Source organism: Equus caballus, chromosome 8 (assembly GCF_041296265.1).
Source record: "Equus caballus isolate H_3958 breed thoroughbred chromosome 8, TB-T2T, whole genome shotgun sequence".
Taxonomy (NCBI): domain Eukaryota; kingdom Metazoa; phylum Chordata; class Mammalia; order Perissodactyla; family Equidae; genus Equus; species Equus caballus.
In genome coordinates, this window is record NC_091691.1 from 81540503 (window position 1) to 81567660 (window position 27158).

At 38.4% G+C, this 27158-nt stretch overlaps 1 protein-coding gene across 42 annotated transcripts in view; it reads right to left on the reverse strand.

Moving 5' to 3' along the window:
- Nucleotides 1–27158, reverse strand: part of TCF4 (transcription factor 4) — a 344026-nt gene that overhangs the window by 218845 nt on the left and 98023 nt on the right. For all 42 annotated transcript variants that reach the window (XM_014727825.2, XM_070275681.1, XM_070275697.1 and 39 more), the window contains 2 exons: nt 8408–8469; nt 5461–5557 (listed from right to left, as the gene is read on the reverse strand). In XM_014727825.2, the coding sequence (XP_014583311.1) occupies nt 5461–5557; nt 8408–8469 (159 nt within the window). The remainder of the gene's footprint in view (nt 1–5460; nt 5558–8407; nt 8470–27158) is intronic.

Genomic DNA, 27158 nt, shown 5'->3' on the forward strand with positions numbered 1-27158 from the left:
TCAAATAGTTACATTCCTGCATGGAAAAAAACACCTGACCAAGAGATCAAGTTAAATCTTACCCATGCTCTGAAAAAACTCTGCTTCTTTGTGGTCATTCTTTTCCTTTGTACATTAAGGTTTTCAAAAACAGTTTTCCTAGTAAAAGCCTCTTCATTGGGTATTTCCAGTTTTACAATGAAAAGAAAAACTCCCTGTATTAGCATCTACTCACATTCACAGTTTTACAAGAAGACTGTGCCACTGGCCTCTGCCACTGGGATTTGAAAATGCTCACAGCACTTCACCTTTATGCTGGGCTAAACTCAGGGTAGCCATAAACACTTTGAAGTAATGCAAACCTAAATATTCCTGCTAGGCAAAGGGAGCAGGGGAACCGAATTATAATGAGCTAGCAGCTGTCACAATATGACCACAGTAACCAAATCAAAATATCAACCGCTAACCCAGATGAGCTTCAAAGGTCATCCTATAAGCCAGCAGCTTTCTTCAGTTCTGCCTGAAACCTCGATTTAATTCTGCAGTAAAATGTTCCACTGAGCTAGTTTAGAAACCAGTTACTCTATAATGGGAAATTACTTAGTGCACTGGTGGATCCCATTGGTGGGACTAGAACCAAATACCACAAGAAGGAAACCGAACCATTCACAATGGGACATGTAAAAACACAGCAGCTGATGTTGAACTAAACTGCACCCAACCGTACAAAAGTATCACTTTTCACATCCTTCAGTTACCAATGCGTGTCTACAATCTTACTGGCAACTTGCTCACTCAAACAATCTGGTTTTCAATTAAGGCTCTGGAACAATAGAAGGCAAATCCACGCTCAGATCCTACCTTGGATCACAAAGTTTTAGCAAGGAAATACATTTTCTCCCACTGTAAAAATATTTGGGCAATTACCTGCAAAAGTTTAACGCTAGGCAGAAAAACAAACAAACAGGAATGTTAAAAAAAAAAAATCCAAATTCTTTGCATATAGTTCTTGCTAGGATTGTCCAACTATTCCACAGCATATAATCCTTTTACAAATACAAGATTCAGACCCATGGCCTCTCTGTTCTATTAGCATATTCTGAAAGCTACCCACTCACCACCTGTAAAGGTTTAAAAAAACTATTTAAAAACTACAGTGAACAGTTTCCAACACATCAAGTGTGCATTATTATCATTAATAATCATAGGTAGTCACAAAGAAGTAGTGATCCATTTTCTCCAGATACAAAACAGGACATGGCATTTCAAACAAGTAAAAATGCAAATTGGTTTGCTTGTCTCTATCCAATGAAAGATATGAGTGAGGACTCAGGAAACGTCAGGTAAAAGAGTATAAGATACAAATAGAAAATCATGATGTTGTACACCTGAAACTAACATAATGGTATATGTCAATTGTACCTCAATAAAAAAATAAACTTTTTAAAAAGACAGTATATGAACTGGTCACTGCAGGCGGTCAGCTGGGTGACTCAGTGCTGAAATCTCTCAATACCTCCAGACGCCCCCACATCAACGAAAAACAAAAAGCCAGGCAGACTTATTTTTTTAAAAAAACAAATTTAAAGGCTTCTTTGTTTATTTTAGTTATAATTTTCTTTAAAGATTTATACGATAACAACCTTTGTGTGGCAAGTATAACTACAGACAGCAATGGAAGGAGCAGGGCAACCTTATAAACCAAGAAGGAGCATTAATTCTGCCAGCATAATAAGCATGCGTGTGTGTGCCTGCCCATGCACCCAAGTGCACTTGTGTTCACTTGTTTATCTTTAGTTTAGAGATTCACAAACTACCAAATAGGGTATTATATTCAGATATGCAAGCTTATTTCTAAAAGAATAAATTAATGGAGACACTCTTAGTACTCTTATAAATTATTGCCATTTTGCATAAATTTGAGATACACAAATAAATTGTTTTGGTATTTTGGTCCCAAACATAAGCATTATATTACAAAAACTGTAATATTTATGCAAAACCGTTCATGTGAAATCAAGAAGTTGAGAGTTGCAATAAAGGGTTTTGTTACCATAAAAGAATTTATGAGCGAATGTTAGCAACGCCTGCATCATTTCTCCAAAATAGTGTACTGCCGTAAAGAACAAAATATATAATAATAATTCACTCCCAAAAGCAGGGTGGTTCATTACTTTTTTCTTTCCTGCAACAAAATAAAACCTCACTAAGTGAACAGTTTACTAAAAAAAAAAAAAAAAAAAAAAAAATCAGGTCATCTGCAGTTAATAACTCTTTCCCGTAAAATTAGTGTCACTTATTTCTGTAGCAGACGCCTAATTCAGTCACAGGCTTGACTGATTTGACAATAGAGAATCTGGTCCAATAAAGCGGCTGATTTATTTCTGATGCTATAAGCTTTTACCCTAATGTGACATCACAGAAGAATTAAATCTCTGACATGTAAAGAAATCCTTTGTAGTTTTGATGAAAACTAAAGATTCTGAAAGTGGATACCGGATTGTTGTCAAAAACTTACAGTAAAGTTTAATACTTTCTTTTGATAGAATGAAGACTTCCACAAAGATCATAACGCCGAATATGGATTTGGACACAAAGGGCAGTTTAGAATATACCATATATTCTGTGAGTTCAAATGGTTGGCTACACTAAGAGATTGTATTTTATCTTTGTCTCCATTTCTAAATTGGTTGTCTTTAATTTCTTGAAAACGACCTATCTCCTCTTTGTAAAGGTACAGCATAACAGCAAGCACAGCTCATCTCAAAAGTGGTTTCATTTTTAAATAAACAGCAGCCTGGGCAAAATCAATGCGAATCTTTGTTCCTCGAATCTAGCCGAGATCCTCAAGCCAATCAAGAAGGCCTCTGGGATGTGAGAAATTATAGGGGTGGGAAGAGTTTTTAATGCATCATCATAGTCAGTTCTCTAAAAATACATATTTTTAAGTTCTTTTGCAAACCAAAAATGCAAGGTATTTCATAGTTGTTCAAATGTCTTTTTCTCCTTTTTTCCTTTTTTTGCACACTGCGCCATGGCCTCTCGCTCTGAGGGCGACTTCCCTGACCCCAGTCTGACACTGCACTGTTAATGTCAGATAAACCATTTAGCCCAAGCACAATTCTTTTCTGTGCAAAAATCTGCTTGAGGTGGAAAATGTAGCAGTTTGTAAACAATAAAGAGCCATGTTTCAGACCAGACAGCTTATCTAACAGAGAAGTCCTTTCATTGGGAACAGTGGGTGGGGGCCTCCCGGACATAGTAGCATTTCCTATCACAATGCAAGAGACTGTCTTGGCCTCCATATTTAAGAGTTTAATGGGAAGGAGGGCAGACAGGATAAAAGAACACAGCTGACATGGACTTTCAGCTTAAACAACAACTAAGTGAAAAGAGTCAGCTCCCTCCGCTCCAGCTCTAGACTCTCAGCCACTCATATTTTAAATACAATTTGGATTGAAAAACGATTTGGGTTTGTAAAACAGTTGCCCACGAGGACACAGCAACAAGAACAATTATTTCATATCTTTGTATTGCTTGGTGGATTCTGTAATATTAATTTAGCAAGCTGTTCTTCAGGAAAACTTTTTTTTCATGTATGTAACATAAACTTCTAAATATGAGTAGTAATTTATTTATTCTGTGCTACTTACTTTAGCTCACCAGAGGTTAGGTTTAGAATCTTCTAAGGAAGTTCTTTAATACATTCTTTAAGTGGTACTACTCAAGATTATTATTTTCAAGTTAATCTTTTATTCTATTTTATGAGTTGGGCAAGGACAACTAGAGAAGCAATGGTGTTGGAATTTAAAACTATTACTTCTGGGGCCGGCCCAATGGCGTAGTGGTTAAGTTCATGCGCTCCACTTCAACAGCCCAGGGTTGCACAGGTCCAGGTCCTGGGGGCAGACCTGGCACTGCTCATCAGGCCATGCTGAGGTGGCGTCCCACATAGCAGAACTAGAAGGACCTACAACTAGAATACACAACTATGTACTGGGGGGCTTTGGAGAGAAGAAAAAAAAAAAAGAGGAAGATTGGCAACAGATGTTAGCTCAGGGCCAATCTTTAAAAAAAAAAAAAAATTTACCGTTGCCATTGAAGAGTCTAAAGATGTTCTTTAAAATCTAAGTTGATAAACATATCTAGTCATCTGTATCAGTATATCCCGAAAACAGTAAACCCATTGCACCTTCCTATCAACAACTGATAAAAAACTGGGTCTCTTGCTTTAGCTACAAAGTTAAAACATAATATAAAATTTATCATTTTAAAGTATATAAGGAAACAACTGTAAGAACAACCTTGATGAAACACAACTTCCTTGTTCTCTAAGTTGAGATGACACATAAAGGCACAAACATGATATTACCCATTAAATATAAATTGCCAATATTTCTCTGCTTTGACTATTTTGTGTTAAGTACCTGAAATTCCTTTAGCTAGATTTGATGGTGATTTTTTAAAACGTGACTGAGATTCAAGAACTATCAACACCTTAAATAACAAGTATTGCTTCCAAGGTTTAAAAATCAGGACATTCTTTAGAAGCATTTGCAATTATGGTTTCAGAATGATGTAATTATGGCTGTGTGTTTTCCTTGGAATATGGTCCAACAGCTTATGCCAAGAAATTTAACTTCATTTATTGATGGATTTGCCATAGAATTTGCCCAAGTGGAGAGATTTACTAATATTGTTAAAAATTCACATTTGCTGGAACAAAGATCATTTTTTCAATCAAAACTCAAGTAATCAGCTATTGGGATCTTTTAAGCCATTATGAATTATCTTTTCATTGCTCAGGTTACTGCTCTTAAGCAAACATCCCTACAGAATAGTCAAAGCAGAAAAAGATGCTAAGGATGCCAGCAGGAAGGGCATGCTGGAAATTCGCAGACTGTCTCAAACTACACATAGCTCACTTCTGGTGAAGGAGGATGTGGTCTGCTGAGCACATTAGCACTAAAGTTCACACCTTCAAGAAGACACAATCAGATCCTAGAACTCAATTTGAATGCACAACTCTGATTTAAGCACAACAAACCTATTATTAAAGGGTTTCCATAACCCCTTTACACCTTCAGAGCTAATACCGACTATACATCATTCCCATCTGACAGGCCCAAAGATATTTTTATCCTAAACATTCACCACTTTCACTTAATCAACCTTAACTTAGAAAACTACTGTAGCAATGCTGAAGGTGGGATAAGTGCTTTAGGTCTAAGGAAGACAAAATATCCATGTAGATGCAGTATCACTGAAATTCTCTAATTCCACATGGTTGTAAAACTTAGCTCTTTATATGCTATTACCAAGCATAGACTGTCAATATTTTTCTGCGATTTAAAATTACTATAGTGAACTGGCTAAAGATCCAAGTTCCTAAAAATAGAACCTCTGTCTGGGCTTGTATTCACCCTTCCACAGTAAACGTAAGCATCCAAAAAATTCGTGTAAATTTAAAATTAGTCTTACTTTGTATTCTGGAATTGACAAAAGGTGGAGAGAGATTGTCATGTGACCCAAGGTCCCTGCTGGTCATGTGGTCATAGGGAGTCCCATCTCCATAGTTCTGTAAATAAAATAACAGCATACATTTTACTTTTACATGAATGAATTAGCACATAAGTATGCCCCTACTACTGAGACCTCTCTGACCTCAAGAAATTGGACTCCACCCTTCCCACCCTGGAACCTCAGTATAAGGAATCTGCATCTTCACAGACACAGTGGGTCAGAGACGGCTCTCGAGTCAGCAGAGTTCAAATTTTCCTCATAATAGCTGTGAAATCTTGGGAATAATAATAATGGAACTGACTGCATGAAGTTGTTGAGGTGATTAAACGAAATAATGCCAGTAAAACACATGACATAAAATATACTGTAAATATTAAAAGTCCTTATTTTGATAAGCTCACATTACGTAGGAAAAACAAAAAAAGCAAGACTGTGCTATACGGGAAAATTATCCATTGACTGTAATGAATTGCTTTTCAAAGACCTAGGTAAAGTCTTTTAAACAACAACATTTGGCCTTACAATACTGAAATTTCAGTGTCTTGTTATAGTTGTTATTGTAGTTGTAAGAGAATTGTATCATTCCATAAGTAATTAACATCTAAGAATGTTAAAATTCTTACAATATGACTATGAATGAACACCAAAACTTTAGCATAAGTTGTATAATACTTCTGGATTTGGACAAAGTGCACCACATAAATAGTTTTAAAGCAGACAATAATTTTTGGCAGAAATTTATCATTATTATCATTATCTCATTTTTTTAATGGGAGTTCAAAATTAAAATAATATTTTTAAGCTGTCCAATCACTTACTTTTAATGGAGGAATTTTATAACATATAGGAAAGAGTTAAAATCGTCTATACTACATAGTTCAAACTTCAGTCTACTAAGGTGCATAAAATAACTAAAATTTTTTTTTAAAAAAAAGTCATTCTGCTCAGCTGGTTGCACTGCCCATAAAGACTAAGTCAAATTTACTCAGAGGTGTCAGTTGGCATGTCAGCCAAAGGGCAGAATCTGCCCACACAGAAAAGACGGATGCTGTACGAACAATGAAAATGACGCCACCTCACTAGAGAATAACTGGAATCCTTAAGGTTTCTAATACCCCATTTTCAATCGCCTTTCCTCATTTACAAAAGTTAACTTGAATGAAACTGTAATTTAATACTGCCAATATGTCAGTGTATAAAAAGGTTTCATATTTTACATTCACTAATTCTATATCAGGCATTGTATTATACTAACTAGTAATTAGTAAGTGTCCCCATCTTAGTGTACTAAAAGCTTCATATACATTGTCTAATTTAAACCTCAGCACAGTGCTGCAAGGTGTCTGATAACATGACCACTTCAAGATGAGAGAAGAGAGACTTTGCATGGCTGTCCATGTATAAGTCAGCCACAACAATCTAATTCAGGCAAACTGCCTGGCTTTACAAAATATAAGTTGCAAAACACTGATTCAAAATTATTCACCAACATAGTGCCTGAAAAAAACAGCAGGACAGTTAATGACAACTAATTAAAAGTCAGGATGATCCCAAAAGCACCTTGTTCTCAGAGGCAAATTAAAAGTACTATGCGTATTAAACAGAGAAATCATAAGAAATCAAGTAAGTTTAAATGAACGAAACAATAGAGGGAACTTCTGTCATCTCCTACACTTGCTGTCAAGGGGAATGGATTTATTTCTGCAAGTGCAGGCTGTAACATGAGGAGGAGGAAAGATTTCCTCAACCCATCCATATAATGCATTAGAATGTCAAACTCGACAGCTGGTGCAAGGGCTCAACAAAGTTACTGGTAAGCTTAGAGATCCTGCTGTACCCTGAAGACTAGAGTGAGAACCATGAGGCCAAAGGACAGGTGGAAACGGATAACTGCGGCTTGCTGAAATGTTCTCCTTGTGACAGCTTGATTACCTTCCCTGCCTCTTAGGCCAAAATAGAGACCTCCCCCGATCTCACATTTATGTGAATCCTCACAGTAAAATGTTACCCTCCCTGCAGAAGGCTTCATCTATACAGCTGGTTGGGGGAGGGGCAGATGTTTTCCTATGTGCTCTAAGTCTATTTTTAATTTAGGGTATTATATGTATATTATAAAGGCTGCTATGGATTTTAAAGGGCCTAGAGATGATTCAGCTAGAGACAGATCACATATAAAATCATACATATTTAAGTTGGAAGGAACATAAAACATCCTGTGGTTCTACTTCTTCATGTTACAAATTAGGAAAATGAAAACCAAAGAGGGAAAATGAGATACGCAAGGTCAAATACATACAAAAACACACACTGCCTCACCACTCATCCCACTCCATTCCATGGTCTTCCCATTACACCCAAACTAACAACCACAGCATGCAGAAAAACCATAAAAAACAGGGGCAAAAATTTGAGACCAAATAAGTGAATGAAACCAACTGGTGACCAAAGCCACTACTGGTGAAGAACAATATGTTTACTAAGTGAAATCAACACAGATTTATTACGTAGATTATAGTGGTGGGAGAGAACTTCCTACCACGTCTTCAGAATTCTTCAGCAGTCTATCTACACCAGTACATTACAGGGCTACTAGGATTGTCTTCAAAGTTCTGCCATCTACAACAAATAACTTTGTACAATACTGGATCAATAACTGGCAGAGTAAGGCCAAATATTTAATGAAGGGCTCTTCTTCTGGTTAGCAGAAGTGGAACAGGCGTCAAATTCAATCATAGCCTCCGATATGAGAATGAAAAGAAATCCCAAACACAAGCAGGTCCTCATTAAACCTAGGACGCATGTATATCTGGCGGTTGTGTCTGTGAGAGAGAGAAATTCACCTTCAGTTTGTCAATTTACATATGTGGGATGTCTGGTTGTGGGAAAAAAGATTAGATATACTTACCCTGGAAGGGCTAGGATGTCCTCCATTCCCCCAGGACCCTGAGCTACTTCTGTCTTCTACATCTGGGGACAAGAGAAAAGTTCTTTAGGCTTTCTTGCAATAATTCTTTCTTTTTGTATACTCACTTTTAAATTAATGTTTCAAATTAATCTCCTGTTGCCTTTAATTAAGAATCAGGCACAGGGCTACCACGAGGATAGTGGCTTCTGACCCATCTACTTAAATTAACTCATTTAAATTCACGGCAGAAATGAACTGGACCCTCAGGAACCAGAGGTATGAACATAAAAATTACTTCCATCCTTGACAATGTTTTATAGCCTCAACTTCTATTGACGTGAACCCGCACTTAAAGTTTTATTAAAATCCTTTGGACAAAATAAGTTTAAAAATACAGCAACACAACTATAATAATAATAAAAAAGTTAAATTCAGGTAAATATCCTCTGGCAGCATCCACACCACAATGATCTGGGTACTTTTTGTTCTCTTAAAGAAGGCTTATCACACCAGACAAAAGACATGAAACAAAATATACAAGACAAAAAAGGATTCAGTAGTCTATTTCCACCAGGACATTACACGGATATTAGGTTTTTGTTTTTTAAGTTTTTTAAGTTAAGATCATGTTGTTTCAGTCTTTAATTTTTTTTTTTTTTTGGAGGAAGATTAGCCCTGAGCTAACACCTGCCACCAATCCTCCTCTCCTTACTGAGGAAGACTGGGCCTGAGCCAACATCCTTGCCCATCTTCCTCTACCCTATATGTGGGATGCCTGCCACAGCATGGCTTGCCAAGCGATGACATGTCCGCACCCAGGATCTGAACCTGCGAACCCTGAGCCACCAAAGCCGAACGTGGGAACTTAACCATTGCGTCACCAGGCCGGCCCCTTACATTTCTTTTCTAAATAGATTCGGCCTACAATCCTTAATCTGTGCATTGAGTAGTGGAAATGAAAGCTGTTAAAGCCATGGTTTATTTTGATAAATGATGGTGAAGAGACCTGCATGAACTCCCAGGAAGCTGGAATTCTTCTAAACTCTGTACCAGCGAAGCTGTAATGGAGCCCAGAGTACTAAATGCTCAATCAGTACTTCAAGCGTAAAGTACTCAGGATGGAGGGCATAACAGCTAAGTTACCACATTAATTGCTTAAAACATAAAAGTGTTTCAAAGATCAGTCACTCTATATTTAGAAATGGCTTTGAGATTTTTGATGAAAGGACCTTTATAAGTATAAAAAGTTCCACTGTTCTATTATTTTGATCACGGTTGATAACAGACGGCCATCACAAACTTCCTCCGACAGAACTGGAGGAGGACGTGTGAAACTCCGGCTCAGGAGACAGAATCCCATTTATTGTGTTTCCTAACATTTCAGTGATACTGTTTATTCTCTTAATGCACTACTGTCATTCCTTTTATTACTGCTATTTTATGATCAGCAGAAGTAATCACAGTATAATTAATTGATTTATTTTTGGGTACAGTGGAGTACACGGCGTTTCAGAATATCTTAAGAGATGAAACGGCAACAACAACAAAAAACAACTATTACCACTAAACTTCAATTCTTTCCTTTTTTTGACAAATACAATTTCACTTCCTTTTGTTGGTGCTTCAGAAGACAGTGCGACTGCAAACAGATGTCCCCTATGGACAGCTAAAATCAGTGACTATGAGCTTTATGGGATGTCAAGAAAGCTCTGGGGAGAGTATCCAGCCTGGAGGAAAGATGCAATATTTTCCCAAAATCTGCTGTTTAACAAACCAACCTCCTGGCCTAGTCTGTTTCTGTTCAACTGAGATACAGGAAGAAGTGACTTAGAACCCTCTGGATTCTCATATCAGTGAGTTTTGCAGCCTTACATGATTCTCGCCATCCTTAACAAAAATCAAATATTTTCAGCCAAAAAACCAGTACGAATGACAAAATCTCTCTACCACTGCAGGTTTTCAGAAGACTGGAACATCCTGACTTCCTTTTCACCTCAAACAGCCAGCTGGGAGCAATCTGAGAGATCTCTCCTCTTAAATTTGGCCAAAAGGTAATGAAGAAACAGAACTGAATTCCTCTATCTACCATAAGGTTTCATATTGTTTGCACTCATTTTATCTTTTCAACTTTCAAAGAGGATTTTAAACATGAAAAGCAGGTGGAGACAAGGAAGAAAGGGGACCACAGTGAGACTAAGCCAGTGGTTCACCTGGGGCAATTTTGGCTCCCAGAGGACATTTGGCAATGTCTGGAGACATTTTTAGTTGTCACAACTTTGGGCTGGGGAATGGGGGACTACTGCTGGCATCTCATGGGTAAAGGCCAGGGACGCTAAACATCCTACAAATGTTAGACTAGCCCCTCACAATAAAAAAATATTCTGGCCCCAAATGTCAATTGTGCCAAGACTGAGAACCTCTGGCCTAGAGGGAAAATATTAAAGAGCAAAAAGGAAGAACTGAGTTGGAGAAAAGATGTACTAGAATTTAATTTACAATTTAGCACAAACTCTTACTAAATACACAGTGACTTCGGTACCTTAATCCAGACTTAAACTAGAGTGTTTCAAGAGACCTTCATATACATCTTCTGTCCAAGGAATAAAGGAAAACGATGGTCAACCAAGCAGCCTGCTAATTAGCAGGCAGATAAAACACATCAAAACTTGAGTATTCCCAACTGGGCAATTTCAAAAGTGAGCAATCCACTAATTAAAAATGCTGGAAGTCTAGCTTTTTCAAAACAGGTTAAATACTGGCTGGGTTCCTTCACAAATAGATTCCCAACCAATGAGATCTGACTGCTCTTTTCCCATCCTTTCCATTTCCATCTTTCTCATTTCCTGACCTCATGCTGCTGCACCTTCCTTTCTGCTTCCTCCCTTTTATTGCTCTCTTTTTAACAGGCTTTTCCATCCCTTGGCCTCCTGCTAGAGCCAGAAGATGAGGACAAATCTCCAGCTCTCCCAAAACTAATAGAACAATCGTATGATTTCTGATTATATTTTATCTCTGAAAAAATATCTGTATAACTGGTGCTCACTTACCCTTAGAAAGAAGACATAAAGCTGTAGCATGGATATTTGTAACTCAAAATGAATATAAACATGTTACTTTTAAATCATTTGTTTCCATCTTCCCTCCCACTGAGTTTCATCAGACCCTCCAACTAGTTAGCAAACATTTCCTCAACAACTATTCCAGGGCATCTCAAAATGCATCGGAGGACCACCTACATCTGAATCACCTCATATGCTCCTTTCAAAATCAGCACCTTAGGGTCCATTGCAGACCTACTGAGTCTGGATCTCTGGATGATGGGGCTAAGAAAAAGAGTGTTGTCAACAAGGTCCCCAGGTAATTTTCATGCACACAGGAGTCTGAGACCCACCAGCCTACTCTATTGGGAACATAAGATAAATGCATGCCCCACACCACCAACAGTTGCCTATCTTACTCCATATCTTAAAATCTCTGCCTACAATGCCATTCTCAGCAGCATTCAATACACACTCCCATCACATCTGCATCCCCACATTTCTTGCCCAGACTCACTTTTTACATATACCTTGAACGTGGCCTATATTTGGACAGTCCTTACTTCCTGCTGGTGTACCTGGACACTGCACACTCATACCTCCATGTTTTTGTATTTGCCATTCCCTCAGCCTAAACTCTTCCTTGTCTCTCAAAAACTAAGAGCAGGTAACATTTAGCGAGCTTAAATATGTGTCAGACACAGTGCTCAGCACTTAAATGCACTAAAAATACTCCCATTTTATACATGAGAAAACTGAGGCTTAGATGGAATAGAAAACTCTCCCAAGGTGAGAGTAAATGGCAGAGCTGGGATGCAAACACAGGGGCTACTGGATGCCGAAGCCAATGAGTGCTCCTCTCCACCACCTCCGATGACTCCCTGGTAAGCACTTCAGATCTCTCCACAGAGCTCGCAAATGGAACCTCCAGTCACTTCTCCCCAGGCAGAATGAGCATATTTACTCAAGAGTTTATGCCCATTCTTGCGTCCACAAAATATTATAAAACTATATACAACACAAATACATAAAAGTAAATATTTGAAGAAATCAAGAGACTGAAGAAATGAAAGTAGGGGAATAGTAAGGCCAGACATACGATGAGCTCTTGAAATGTACACTGTGATGGACCCGATATTTGCTAGAGAGGCCTCAAAATTCCAGAAGCTACTGAGTGGGCAAAGCAAAGAGAGAAATAAGATTCACAATGAGCATCGGATAAAAACACACAAATTGTTCAAGAGAAACATAACTTAATCTGGGTACTAAAATCTGGCAGAAAATGTCTGTGGACCTCGCAACAGATAGAGGGAAATTTGGTATGCAGTGTTCTCCATAGTATCAACAACAAGCACAATGATGAAGTTTGTGTGGCTGGCTCAACATGATAATTATATAGAGTTTATTACACAAATAACCATGTGGGCATACATATAGCTATAGAGCTACATATTTATACCACACCAAACTGTCAGATACGTCTCTCCTTACAGGAGAGAAACATGCTTTAGTCCTGTAAGTACCTCTCAACACCTCGAGTGGTAGAGTACAGCAGGTGGGTACAACAGTTCCTCATTAAAATGAATTAAAACAACACAAAGTGAAAGGGAAGAGAAAATATTTCTGTGTGAGAAATGTTTACATCTAGATGGCGAGCCAAAACAATATATAGGAAGAGATGTGTGAAATCCATTAAGGCAACATAGTATAACAAATGAAAAACTGCCTGGGATAGAAGCTGTCTGAATATTTAGCTCTCGCCTCTCTCTTGTTCTGTGCTCGCCCGGTACCTAAGATGGGAATAAATGTCAGAAAGACAATAACACCTGGACAGCAAGAGAGAAAGGAAAAAAGCAACTGGATGATAGAAATTATTCTTCCAAAAGACTGGGCTCAATTGTCCAAGATTTTTCCAATTTATTTGACCCTAAACTAGGACAGACAGTAACTTTCATGGGATTGACAGTTGCTTTAGGAGGCAGCCTGACAATCCACACATTTTCATTTTATTTGAGGAGTTCTGCATAAGCCCCTCTAAAATGTCTGACATTTCAGCACCAAAACACAAAAGTGAAGTTTGGGCAGAAGGAACAAACACTCCATTTAGAGAAAAGATATAGAGACATAATTTTTAATTTCCATGATTTCCCATCCACATTCATTAACCTTTGATTTGATTACTCAAATCTCCACTTTGTTTATGTGGACAACGAGATAAAAAATCTCAGATAGACAGGACAAATGGCAGAAAACACAGCACTGGGAATGGGGTAGAGACGTGGATTTCAGCAGGGACTGCATTAACCAGCTCTGCGGTCTGAACCTGCCACGGGCCTCAAGGAACTCATTTTTGTCAACTGTAAAATAAGTGGTTCGATCTGCATTCATGGAAATAGGGCAGGCTACTATACTTGGACAACTCTCCCACAAAAAACTAAAAATGATGGACAAAATTTCTTTTAATCCTCTTTAAAATACTAATGGGCTGACAAGATAGTAAGGAAATATTAAGCCAAAATCAAAGAGAAAGCTGAAACCCAGGGAGGAAGAAAAGACATTTTTGCCCTGAGGACATCTGCTATCCTAGAAAATTTAATGGCCTCTTGGGTCAAAGAGAACAAAAGTGAAAACCCAGGACCCACCCAAAGTAGGTATCTAACAGGAGATAAAGGGATAACAGGATTTTCAACCTCAAGGAGTTACTGTTAAAGTAAATGAGTTAATTACTACTTGTTAAACATTTAGGGGAGTACTTGACATAGTAAATACTCAGTAACCAATACCCACTCTGAGAGCCTAACTTACTAACACCCTCCAAAGTCTAAGAAAATCAAACTACATGAAAATGAAAAATTGTGATTTAGTCAAGGAAATCTGAGTCTCACATTTTTAGAACTGCTAGTTCTGCTAAACAAGTCAGAGACTTTCAAATATTCTCCTGGATTTTAGAAACAGCCAATACATCTAGAGTACACAAAGCCCACCTTCTCCATGGGCCTCTGCAGCACAATCACAGTGAGAATTTCACTTAGTGTTCGATTTGTTTAGTGACTTACTTTACCATTAGAATATCCTCTTTATATCTCACCATTTCAACATATGCCTATGTGTGCTGTATAAATGACATTCTGTCAAAAGTTATAAATGCTGACCAAAGGCCCAATCTAAGAACATAGACTAAATGCTATGGAGGTTTCACCTTGATTTGAAATAAACAAGCGTGAGCATTATGTAACTCTGTTGATTTGAGGTAGAGCTGTGTATTGGTCCTTTCCATACTTAGAGCCCATATCATGCCAAACACCCAAGGCCCTAGAGTTTCATGAAGTCAGAAAACAACCAAAGTGGTTTTGGGCATTGCTCTAAAAGTCCACAAATTCCTACTTCTGTAGAAATATATTGATTTCCTAATGAAAGCTTCTACACACGCAGAATGCAGTGGGAGATTGAAACTAAGTTCTTCTTGGAAAGATAATCATTCAGAAACATGTTGAAGTCTACACTGTCTCAAACCCGTCGCTCTGCAACAACAGACACTATTAAATATCCTCCACACCATCATGGAGACTCACAGACTGCGTACATCTGTGGCTCCTACTAATTTCCTAGTCCAGGAAGAACCGTTGGCTAAGCCCTCCACACAAACTGAGATGGCATATGCTCTCCGTCAGTGCCAGATGAATTTAGAGTTCAAAATATTTCATCAGCAAAGAGCGTGTTAGGGATGTGCACATTTTCATTAGCACCCAGTATAATAAGAGCTCTAAGTAGAGTAATTTGAAGTCAAATTTGAGAACCAAGACAGAGGAAGGAAGAGTTGAGGAGCTTCAGTGACAGACAGTGTCCACACAACCATGATCGTTTCTTGTTTCTGTAAGAAACAAGATACGCTTCATAATGAGTGATCTGAGCACTGATGAGAAACTTCCAGCACGTCCCAAATCTGACTGAGCAAGAGGGTTATGAAGATGCATCCCACACAAACTTTAAGACACTTCAAATATAAAGAACAGAGACCTGGCTTTCCATTTTCAGATCATTGCTGTCAAGGCTGACTTTCTCAGCGTTAATGGGTCTCCTTATCAAATAAATCTGAAAACTCAAAGGTCAAGGGCAAGATGATCTTATAGTTCATATATATAAATAAAGTATAAAAGAAAAGGTAAAATGTAGATATACTGGGAGGAACGTATAGTAAAAAAATTATTTCAGATGGGAATTATTGCAATATGTTAGCCGTTATTAACCTTTAACTTAAAGTTCCATTAATATATCCCTTAAAACACTGTTTAAAACAATATTATTTTCCTTTAGTTTAAAATAAACTATTTTTCAAAAACGAACACTATATAATCTCAGATATTTAAAATACAGAGTTAATTGCATTTTGCAGTGCTATAAAACAGGAACGGTATTTTCATATAACATGAAATTCAGATAATACAAAAGTAACAAAATAAAATGCCTAACTATTAAGTTATAAATATGCCAGTGGTGTTCCTTATTCTGAAACTCAGAAATCTTCTTGAAAATTCAAAGTGAGTAGAGAGTTATATTATGAAATTGAGACAAAAGTTACGTTCAAGTCTTTGTATAAATCCATATAATTTGGAAGTATCAATGATAATCTAACTCGAATAATCTAATACGAACTAAGGAGAGATGGGTGTTATTGAGCAACCTTCCATTTCAAATGTTTGAAACTAACCAGTCAGGATCTTCCCCTTAAAGCAAAGTTAGTCCTCATCTTTGTAAGGAAGAAATCTCATCTTTCTAAAGAAGAGCCCAGAAAGAAGAGCAATGAATAATTGAGACAAGAGTATAACAAAGTAAATTGCATATGCCTCCTTTGACTTTTTGATATGTAACCGGCCTAAAAGCACTTAATAAAAACCAATCTTACTAATATAATGTTCTTTGTGGGGGAGACATTTGAAATCATATGAAAATAACAAATGGAAGTAAGCTGCCATATCAGAAGACTTTGAAAATAAAACCAATATACCATCTAACTCCAATATTACATAGATAAGCTTCAAAGTACCTAAATTAAAACTGAATATAATTTGGGGAAATTTTTAACTAGGTGGTTGGTACCTTTTAAAGATATATTCACAAATATCCATCACAAAGTGTGAGAAATAAAAGGTAAATACTTCAGAAAATAAAATGTTAAACAACAAAGGAATAAATTTTAAAATATACTTCATTTCCTAATAGAATAGAATCATAACTCTGATAACATGTACATGTAATTATACATGTATTTTTCAAATCACACATGTAATTTTTATGTTGCACAATCCATAATACTGTAATGACTTAAAATACACAAATTGATATTTAAAATGCCTATTTGATCAATAATTTATTCAATTTATTCCAATGGAGTGGGGGGAAACAGCCAAGATGAAACGTATAAGAGCTTTATCTTTTCTTCTTTTTTTCTCCTATACCTCTTTTCTCCCTGGGGTGCCATTTGTAAGGCTCTGGGAAAGGGCTGCGGGCTTAATTGAAATATTTGTAGGCTGTAATTGCTCTGCATAACCACAATGGTCCTCTTCTCCCAAATGGCATCCGTTGCTCTTAGTTTTATCTTTTTCTTCTATTTCCTTTTATGCTTTAACAGTCTACTTCTCCTGTTTCTTCCAGTCTTATCTCATCCTCTATGCTAGATGCTTGATTAATATTGGTGAAGTCAAACAGTTTTAAATATTCAAAAACCTTCCCTAAAATCCAGTCTTGTACACAGTCCCTTTTGCTTACCATAATCACTCCCATAAACTGATTTTCATTGTGTCCTTTCAACATCCCCAGCTTCCACCTGTGTTTAACACTGCAGCCTCTGACCTGGCAATGACAAGCAATCAATCTTACATGTTATCTTCAGGGGTCATGTCTTAGTTTTAGGCCAATTTTCCTTGTATTTAGGCTCAAATGTGCAAACCACACTATATTACTCTGCAAAACATCAATGAGAAGGCTTAATTAAGTAACACTGACAGATAAATCCATTTCTTTCGCAGTAATCAAATCAAAGCAGGTTGACATAACACAGGAACTTAATACAGTTATTCCCTTGTAATTGGAAAAAGGCCCTTTACTTCTCATTAAAGCAATCTTCTGGGTATTGGCATAATAAGAAGGCTCAGAGCTTTAATACTGCCCTATAAAAATCTCAAGATACAGACCCCTTAAGCAAACAAGCCAGATTATCTAATTCCTTGATCACAGCAGAACATGTAGTTCCTACTGTTTTAAACTACTAATTCTTTATCTCTGTTGCAATTAAAAAGAGGTAAATCAGTACCAAACACGTACAATGGAAATCTGTAAAAATGCATAAACTGTTTACAGTTTTATAAATCTATCTCCACATGTATTTGAAGGGAAGCAGTCCATTAAAACTGAATTTGAAATACTTTACAAATGTGAAACTGTAATAGCTTGAATCAGGGGAAAAAATCTCTTTATTTTACTTAATGGGCTCAACAGGATGCATTTTGCCTAAACTCACAGTCTGATACTCAACCATACAGTACAACTTTGATAATCAGAATTGCGAGAGAACGGAATTTGAAGAACATTTAATTTTTGCAGCATTCAAAGAACAGTAAGTCACATGGTCAACTGTAGGCTGCTCTGACCAGGCTGAAACCATGAAGAATGCAACCACATCACAGCAAATTCATATCCCCAAACTAAACAAAATCAATTTTCACCCTTTCACTCCAATTTTAAGGGAGTTTCTGCTACTTATCTAGTGACACCTGATCAATCTCAAAATGATTCTAGCCACTCTTTCTGAAAGGATAACATATAATCTAGGGTTCTGATTTCCAAACGCGCTGACCATCAAAATCCCCCAGGAACCTCAAAACAACCCCCACAGGTGTCCTGGCCCCACCCAGAAACTAGCCAAGAAAAGATCAACGGTTGAAGTCAAGGAAAAAAATATATTTTAAAATTTTTCCTATGTTTCTCTACTTTTTCATTTTAAAAAGTTTTGAATTACAATGCAGTTAAAACTATGTAATTTGCTGTGTTTGAACCATTTTCAGGTAGGGTCTATCAGTCATATCCTATTATCCCTCAGTACTTCTGTGTGCATTTCCCAGGAACGAAAACAGCACAGTTATCAAAATCAGGAAGTCTACCATTGATACACTACTTTTATCTAATCCATAGTCCATATTCCAGTTGGCACTTTTCCCCCCTTTTGTGGCAGCCACTATGCCAGCCCTCAGGATGACCTATAAGTCTGTAAGTCATTGCATGAATGACAACTAATCTCAAATACAGAATAAATGCATTTAACCAAGCGCACGCACACATGCACACACACACAATGCAGCATTACTCACTGCATTTAATCATCCCATCTCTTTGATCTATTTTAACCAGAAACAGTTCTTCAATCTTCCTCTTCTGTTTGTGATACTGGCATTTTTGAAGAATGCAGGCTATTTATTTTACAGAATGTTTCTCAAATTGAGTTTATCTGATGCTTCCTCGTGATTACATTCAGGTGGATATAATACTGCAAAAGTGGCCTTGTGCCTCTCCCAGGATATCAAGTACAGAGCCAGATAATGGCTCAGTGGTCTGCCCCCTTCATTTGTTATGCTAATTTCATCACCTGGTCAAGGTATTATGGGAATTCTCCACTGTATAATTACAACTTTTCCCTGGGCAACTAATCAGCAATCTATGGGGAGATACTTGAAGACCATTACAACTAATTTTTAATTATATGCTTATTGAAAAAAATTAAAATACAAAAGGGTATAAAGTAAAACTTCCCTTGACATCCACTCCCCCCACCCTCATATCAGTGATAACCCATAACAGTTTCCTAGGCAGCCTTATGATCCTCTGGTCTGTGATCAATTGTTTTTTTTTTTTTTTCTTAAGATTGGCACCTGAGCTAACAACTGTTGCCAATATTCTTTTTTTTTTTCTGCTTTTTCTCCCCAAATCCCCACAGTACCTAGTTGTATATTTTTAGTTTTGGGTCCCTCTAGTTGTGGCATGTGGGACGCTGCCTCAACATGGCCTAATGAGCGGTGCCATGTCTGCATCCAGGATACAAACCGGCAAAACCCTGGGCCGCTGAAGTGGAGCAAGCGAACTGAACCACTCGGCCACGGGGCCGGCCCCCTGACCAACTGGTTTTTAAAACCACAGAAATGTGGGACAATAAATGCAAACCTTAACTCAAATTTCTGTTCTATTTGAACTGGTAAGAAATATTCATCAACTGTTTATTTATGTGCTAGTGTCATCTCAATAGACACAATTATTAGCGGTGCCCTTGTGACCCAAGCGGAGGTGGACAGGACAAGGACTAGAATAATTGAAGACATATATACTATTAACTTTGAAGGAATTCAGCCAAGATGAAGACAAGATTGAACAATCCACTTGTGAATCAGTGCAGTGCATAAAGCCAAGTTAAATAATCCATTCTGGAGTCAATGCTGCCCTGAATGGCTGTTCACTTGCCTCTTTCCACCGCCTTCTATAAACCACTGTGTAAAAAGGAGATCTGCCATAGCAGTAGCACTTCCCAATTAAGATCAAATGGACACACAAGTACACTTATGACAGACAGAGAAAAATATGGTGTGGTTTTCCTAGGCTGGCAAAAAAAAGGGGGGAAACAAATCTAAAAGTTTTTAAAAGTGGGAAGTACACTGACAGCTTAAAAAGAATACATTCCCAAACCTAAATAGCAAATATACAAATAAACTAGCCAGTCACAAAGTGAGGAGAAAACTTGAGCGTAGAAAAGACTGTGAGTGGAACCTGGCCATTGGATAGAACAGATGCATAATACACCATTGAGTGAGTTAACCTATTCTAATCAATATAAGGCGAAAATGGTCCCCTCAATCCTTGGATGAAGCCCATGTCATTTGATTTTATTTATTTGGTTTTTTTAAAGGTTGGCACCTGAGCTAACAACTGTTGCCAATCTTTTTTTTTCTTTCTTTCTGCTTTTTCTCCCCAAATCCCCCCAGTACATAGCTGTACATTTTAGTTGTGGGTCCTTCTAGTTGTGTTACGTGGGACGCCACCTCAGCATGGCCTGACGAGTGGTGCCATGCCTGCGCCCAGGATCCGAACTGTTGAAACCCTGGGCCCCGCAGCGGAGCACGAGAACTTAACCACTCGGCCACGGGGCCGGCCCCAACCCATGTCATTTCATAAACTGAACAGTGCTGATGGATTTCAGCTTTGACTTATAAATGCTAAGGAAATTTTCCTCACAATTCCATTTCAACCAAATGCCTGGCAGACATTGGCAAAGATTTTTCTTAGCTGGGCTTATAAATATGTGTGTGTGTGCGTATGTGTGTGAAATCAGCACACAGACACAAATACAATACACACACTTGAATATACTAATAGTTTCTCAGATATTAAAGACCATGTTTAAACAGTTCCCAGATGTTACAACTTGTTCAACTGACATAGCTTTGTTTTTGATCAGAGTGACTTGTTTTTGATCAGACTGTCGGGTGACTTAAGGGTTTTACATTTTATTTCACAATAATGTAACCACACTTTTCTATTACACTTTCTGCTTTCCAAAATGTTTTTTATATTCATCTCATTTAAAATGATTTATCTGGAATCACTGAAAGTACAAAACTGGGATCAAAAGAAGTTGCACACTTAAGTCTGAGCAGACTAACAACATATTTCAAAAGCATGAAAACAAAAATCAAAAGAAAAAGAAATTGGTAGTTATCTGATATAAAAGAGGCCATTCCCCATAAGCATGCTATTACTCTTACTTCTTTAATTCTAACAGGTAACAGAATACTTGCTAAAGTTCATTAGAATACCTGCTAAAATAAGAAAGTTGGAAAGTATTAGAATGATTGAGTTTTTGTATGTAGCAATATGCATTTTTAAGTCATGTCAGCAACGAAAAGGAAATTGCTCATCTCTCCTGTGAGCTGCCCTGTATCTCATACAACACCATTTCACCAACACGACACAAGGTGGGCACTGCTTTGGCAAAGGCCCAGGGCTGTGGCAGCAGGTCTGGTCTATCATGACGAAATGGACCATCGCCTTCCCAAACCATGCTGCTACTCTTACTTTCACTTTCAAGCGCTTTGAAACACTCTCATGACTGAAGCAGTCAAAATACATGCATTAACTTACTAGTCCACCCTTTGGGCATAGAAACTGAAATGCATCAGAAAGCATCAACTGGTATTTTCTTAAACTTAACCACATCAAATTCACGGGAATAATGAATTTTTTCTTTCAGTAGTTCTGCAACTCAGATACAGCCTGCCTTCTGCCCATCTGATAAACAATGGTCAAAAAGAGAGGAGCTGCCATGATGTACTGGCCTACAAATTCTCTAAGTAGAATGAGAAAAAGCTGTAACTCTTCCTCAGGAATGGAAGAAATGTCATTAGTTTGAAAGGAAGGAGATAGAAGCAAAGACCTGAAGAATGACAATAACCAGGCATCTTCAGAGAAAACAAGAAGCAGGGAAGGGGTCCAGGGGAAGCCAGAGCTGTCGGTACAGAATAATGATTTATCTGATGAGATTAGCAGAAAGTTTGATTAGAAAGATGCCTTCTTAACATAGCAAAGATTGCAATGTTACTTTAAGATTTTGTTGTTGGAAAAAACAGCGCCTGCCAAATGTGGTCTGTAACAGCACAGGCTAGCCATGAGTGATACAGTGGGAAAATAGCCACTAAGCCAGATTTTATTTGATTTGTACTGATGATTTTTATTAGAATACATGGATCATTGCTTCAACCTTTCCATGTAAAACCAAATCAAATTCAAAAACTCACACATCAGTCACCTAACCTTATGTCATTCCTTCTGCTTTACTAAAGTTGAGCCACATTTCAGCTGATCTGTCCTTGATAAATCGTTCAGCTACTCAAAATTGTTTGGCCAAATTCTGGGAGGCAAGCGGTACACAAAAGAAACCGCTAAATCTGCAGTTACAAATAAGAAAGCCAAAGAAAAGAAATACTGTGAGCCTCACAGATACAGAAGGAAATCAAAGCCATAGGTAGCCAATGCAAAACAGGATAAAATGAATTCCCTTCATTGTATCAAACGTATTGTAATTTATCTGGAAAAGGCCCCCCCACCCCCAGCTTCTTTTTCCCACTTTAATTCAAGGCGCTGCGCAGGACTCTGCTAAGCAGATGCCCTGAAACCAGAGAAAAGGCCACAATTATATAGCAGAAGGAGGTCTAATCAGTTTTCCAAATTCAAAATAATAATCAGTTCCACAAATTAAAAACCTTATAACGTTTAAGGTCAAAATTAAAAATGCTAAAATAGTGCATGTGTGGAAATTCTCTACATTATTCATACAAGTTGCTTCATTAAAAGGAATATAACTGACTTACATGGAACATGGCAATGGGTTTCCCAAGAAAAAGTGCCTAGATGCCACTTCTTACCACTCCTTTATCTTTTCTGTTTTGCATTAGCATTTTTCCTTTCATCTTCAGCAACACTGCAGGTTTCAATTTAAACCTGCAGCAATAATTATTGTTTGGATATCCATTTCTAGTTAACAAATGAGTTCCATCATCAGGACTTCCTTTAGTGTCCCAAACAACCCCTGAAATGCACATTATTATCTTCTCTCCAGAGAAGGTAAACAATTTTCCCAGTTACAGGCCATGAGCAGGCCTCAAACCCAATGTCTTCCAGAGGCTCATCAGGCACCACACCGTAGTGCCTTAGCTGAAAGCCCAATGCCTCTGAAAACTAGTGGTCACCAAACGTTTGGGTCTCTGGTGCAACCTTCTGTGGCTGAGACCAAACTATGTTTTCACAGTCCCCATTTCTTCCTCCTCTTGACCACACAGGAAGTCTGTATCTCCCATCATCCTTTGCAGTCACGTGGGGCCAGGCAGCTAAGATTTGACCAATGGAATGTGAGCAGACGGAATGCTTGCCTTTTCCAGGCCTGGCCCCTAAAACCTCCCGTGTAATCCTTCATGCACTTTCTCTTTCCTCTTTGTTCAACTGGATACAAAGAGTCTAGAGAATCCCTGAGGCCTCAGGGGATGCCAGACCTAAGGCATGAAAGAACCCAGACCTAAAGGACTACAGGGAGCAGAGCCCACCCCCATGAGTTTAGGACACCAGAGAGAAATAACCCTTTGCAGTGTTATAAGCTACTAAAGTTTGGGGGTTGTTTCTTCCAGCAATTAGCATATCCTGACTAATGCATCCTCCAAAACAGACTTCCGTGAATTCTGGCGCTATGATTCTATCTTCCAAGCAAAGCAAACATACGCAGTTAGAGTTGGCACTAGTCAGAATTGTGAAGCCGGGGAAACTGGTCTTTGAACTATCCTTCTCTCCCCTTCAGACTTGTTTTCCCCTCTTAGCATTTCCTCCCTCTGAGCACCAAATGTTCTCAGGCTGCTCAGTCTCGTCTGTCTCAAAAAAATAAAACCAATACATTCATTAGCCATTCTTTCTCTCAACCATTATCTTGCAAACATAAGAGGTGAGCTGCTTGCTACTTGCATAACTTTGGAGAAATTCTTTAACATTCCAGATTCTATATATCTTCATCTGTGAATGATTGTATCCACTCTGCAGTACTGTTGTGACAATTAGAGATAATTTAGGAAAAACATCACCATAAAACGTGGAACACAGTAGGAACTCAAAAAAAAAAGGTAACTTCTGTTTTTTTTGTTTTTTTAAAGATTGGCACCTGGGCTAACAACTGTTGCCAATCTTTTTTTCTTTTTTCTGCTTTATCTCCCCAAACCCCCCCTGTACACAGTTGCATATCTTAGTTGCATGTCCTTCTAGTTGTGGGATGTGGGATGCCGTCTCAACGTGGCCTGACAAGCGGTGCCATGTCCGCGCCCAGGATCCGAACCCTGGGCCACCACAGTGGAGCACGCAAAATTAACCACTCGGCCACAGAGCCGGCCCCAGATAACTTCTGTTTTTATTGATTACTACTATTATCATAGTATGATATTTGACACCAAAAGCGATACAAAATCAATATAAAATTAGAGCTCTCTCTCTCTCTGAAATATAGAATCTAGATTGGGAGAAAAATCACACATAAATAAAGGGCAAGGTTTGATGACTAATAGAATAATAAACATTATGAAATTTTAGAAAAAGGAGTTATATAGACTAGAATCATCACTTGCAAGATATTGGCAATTCAGGGTGTAGAAAGGGGATGGAAAATAGTGACACTGGTGAGCTGTGAGGCATTATGCTCACATCTTCCCAATTCCGTGTTCAATGCTGTCACACTGGTAACTCAAAACTGGCATTGGTGAGAGCATTTACACCACGGAAATTGGCAAACATTACAAATAAGGGCTGTTTTTTCCTTTGAAGAGCAGATTATTAAACATTTATCACCGCACAATGACAACCATCATTCATTGTGAACTAGTTTTACTCAAATTGCCTTATTTAATTCTCACAATCAGTCCTGAGGTAGGCTGTATCAAGGTCATTTTACAGATGAAAAAATCAGGCCTCACAATGTTAAGTGATTGGCAGAAATCCTGTTGCCTGTGCTCCCTACACTAAAAACCAGGATGCTTACAAAACGCAAGGGCATCTGCATGTCTTCTTCTCAGCATATCAAATACATATTCCCATGAATAGAAAAAGTTATTCCTTAAAAACATCTGAATTCAGGCAGTCCCCCTCCTACCACTCCCATTTTTTCACCATTCCTCATTTTGCTCCTCCACTCATCTGGCTTTCCTTAATAAATATACACCTCATTGCTTACCACTCTTACTTCTACACATCCAATTCAAGCCTCTATACAGATGTTCTTTCAAGGATTACCCATTATACTGTCTCAAGAAATAGACTTGTGCCAAAGGGTTGGGATAAGTTATGAATGATCGTTAAATCAACGCTTTCTCATACACTTGTTGACACCACAGTATTCTATCTTGGTATTCTATTGTATCTTGGGCTGAGCTGTGGACAGTCCAGTGAGTAAGCCTAGGTTTAGGAGGAACTGGGATACCTCTTAGATCCAGATGAGGTCTCTGACATTAACGATGCTATCAACAGGTGGTGTCAGGCTTGCATATGTCCCTGGGGTGCGAGAAAAGCCAGGAAACATCAGTAGCTTTCAGGTGCAGCCTGAGACTTCAGAAGACATCTGTACCTAGGGTGACTTTAAATGGCAATGAGTGCCTGCTATCTTGGTGATACATCGTACTCCTTTTCTGTCTCACTGAAGCTTGGCCATCTTACAAGACCCAGAGTCTTCCAAGAACAGAAGAACAAATGTGCAAAGGCATGGAAGCACAAGAGACCATGCCCCACACAGGGAAGCAAGGCACACAATGAGCGTGGAGAATAAAGGCATTAAAGTCGCAGTGGTCGCCAAGGAAGAAATGACGAATCTGGGCAGGGCCAGAGGAAGACACAGCCTTGTACAAAGCACTAAGAAGTTTATTGTTTATTCTAAAGGCTTATGAAGGCATCAGAGTATAAAAGCAACAGGTTCTTATTTGCATGTTGGAAATGGTAGCAATGGGGACAGCGGGTTATTAAGGTGAGAACTTGGAGATAAAGAGACTAATTAGGAGGCAAGAAACTACTATTATAATAAAGATAACAGACAATGCAGGATTATATTGGGGAAAGAGAATACATAAGGCTTAACAACATCCTCGGGAAGGTAAGGCAAACAGTGTAGGCAGGGATTATTCCCAGGTTTTTGTCTGATGAATACTGGTGCAAGTTTAGGGTAGGGTGGTAAAAAAGGAGTATATTTTAGGTATTTTGTGTTACAAGTGTCCATTGGTCACCCAAGTAAAAGATCCAGCAAAGTAACTGACTATGTCGGTCTGGAGCTCAGAATAGAGACACATAGATCAAGGAAATTTCAGGGGCAGTCTAATCAAAAGTCCTCTTACATAAAGACTTTACTGGCCCAGATAAATGGAAAGTCCAGAGACAAGGCAGGTTTTAGGATTGACATATCCAAGGGATCCACCATATCAGCCAGAACAAAGGTTCCTTCCATTCTTCCACTCTGCCATCTCCATATCACCTTCATTGTAAGGCTGGAATCCATCATGGTCATGGGATTTCTGGATCCACTTGTTTTTCTCATTCCTCTGCTTACCCGTAGAGAGCTCAGTTTACAAAAGAGCAAAATTCCTCCTGAACTTTGCCTTGATTAGGACCATCATGGAACCAGTCCCTAAAGCCAGAGAATACCATGCCTGCATTTGCACAGACCTGGAGACCCAAATTAAAAAGGATGATGAAGGGATATGATTACCCTGACTGGTTTAGTCCAATCACAGCTGTCCCCTGGAGATGTAGTAATCCCGCACAAACTTCAAGGACACCACACACTGGGGAAGGAGTGGAGTATATGTTAGTGAGGCAACCACAACTGGAGATAGAGCCTCATGTGCCATCAGTATATTAGCATATAGTGTGTGGTACACAGACAAAGAGGTCTTTGTGAAGGGACATGCAAATGCCATCAACCTTCCTTTAAATATTCCAAAGTCTTCCCATTGACGGCAGGACAAGAGCAATGTTCTTAATTATGGACATCAAGGCCATCTTGGCAATGCACCCACACCCCCAGTTCCCCTGATCCCTGACAATGCTCAAGCACACCATCGGCCCTCTTGCTGCAGAACCTAAACACGTATTTCCTCCAAGAGAAC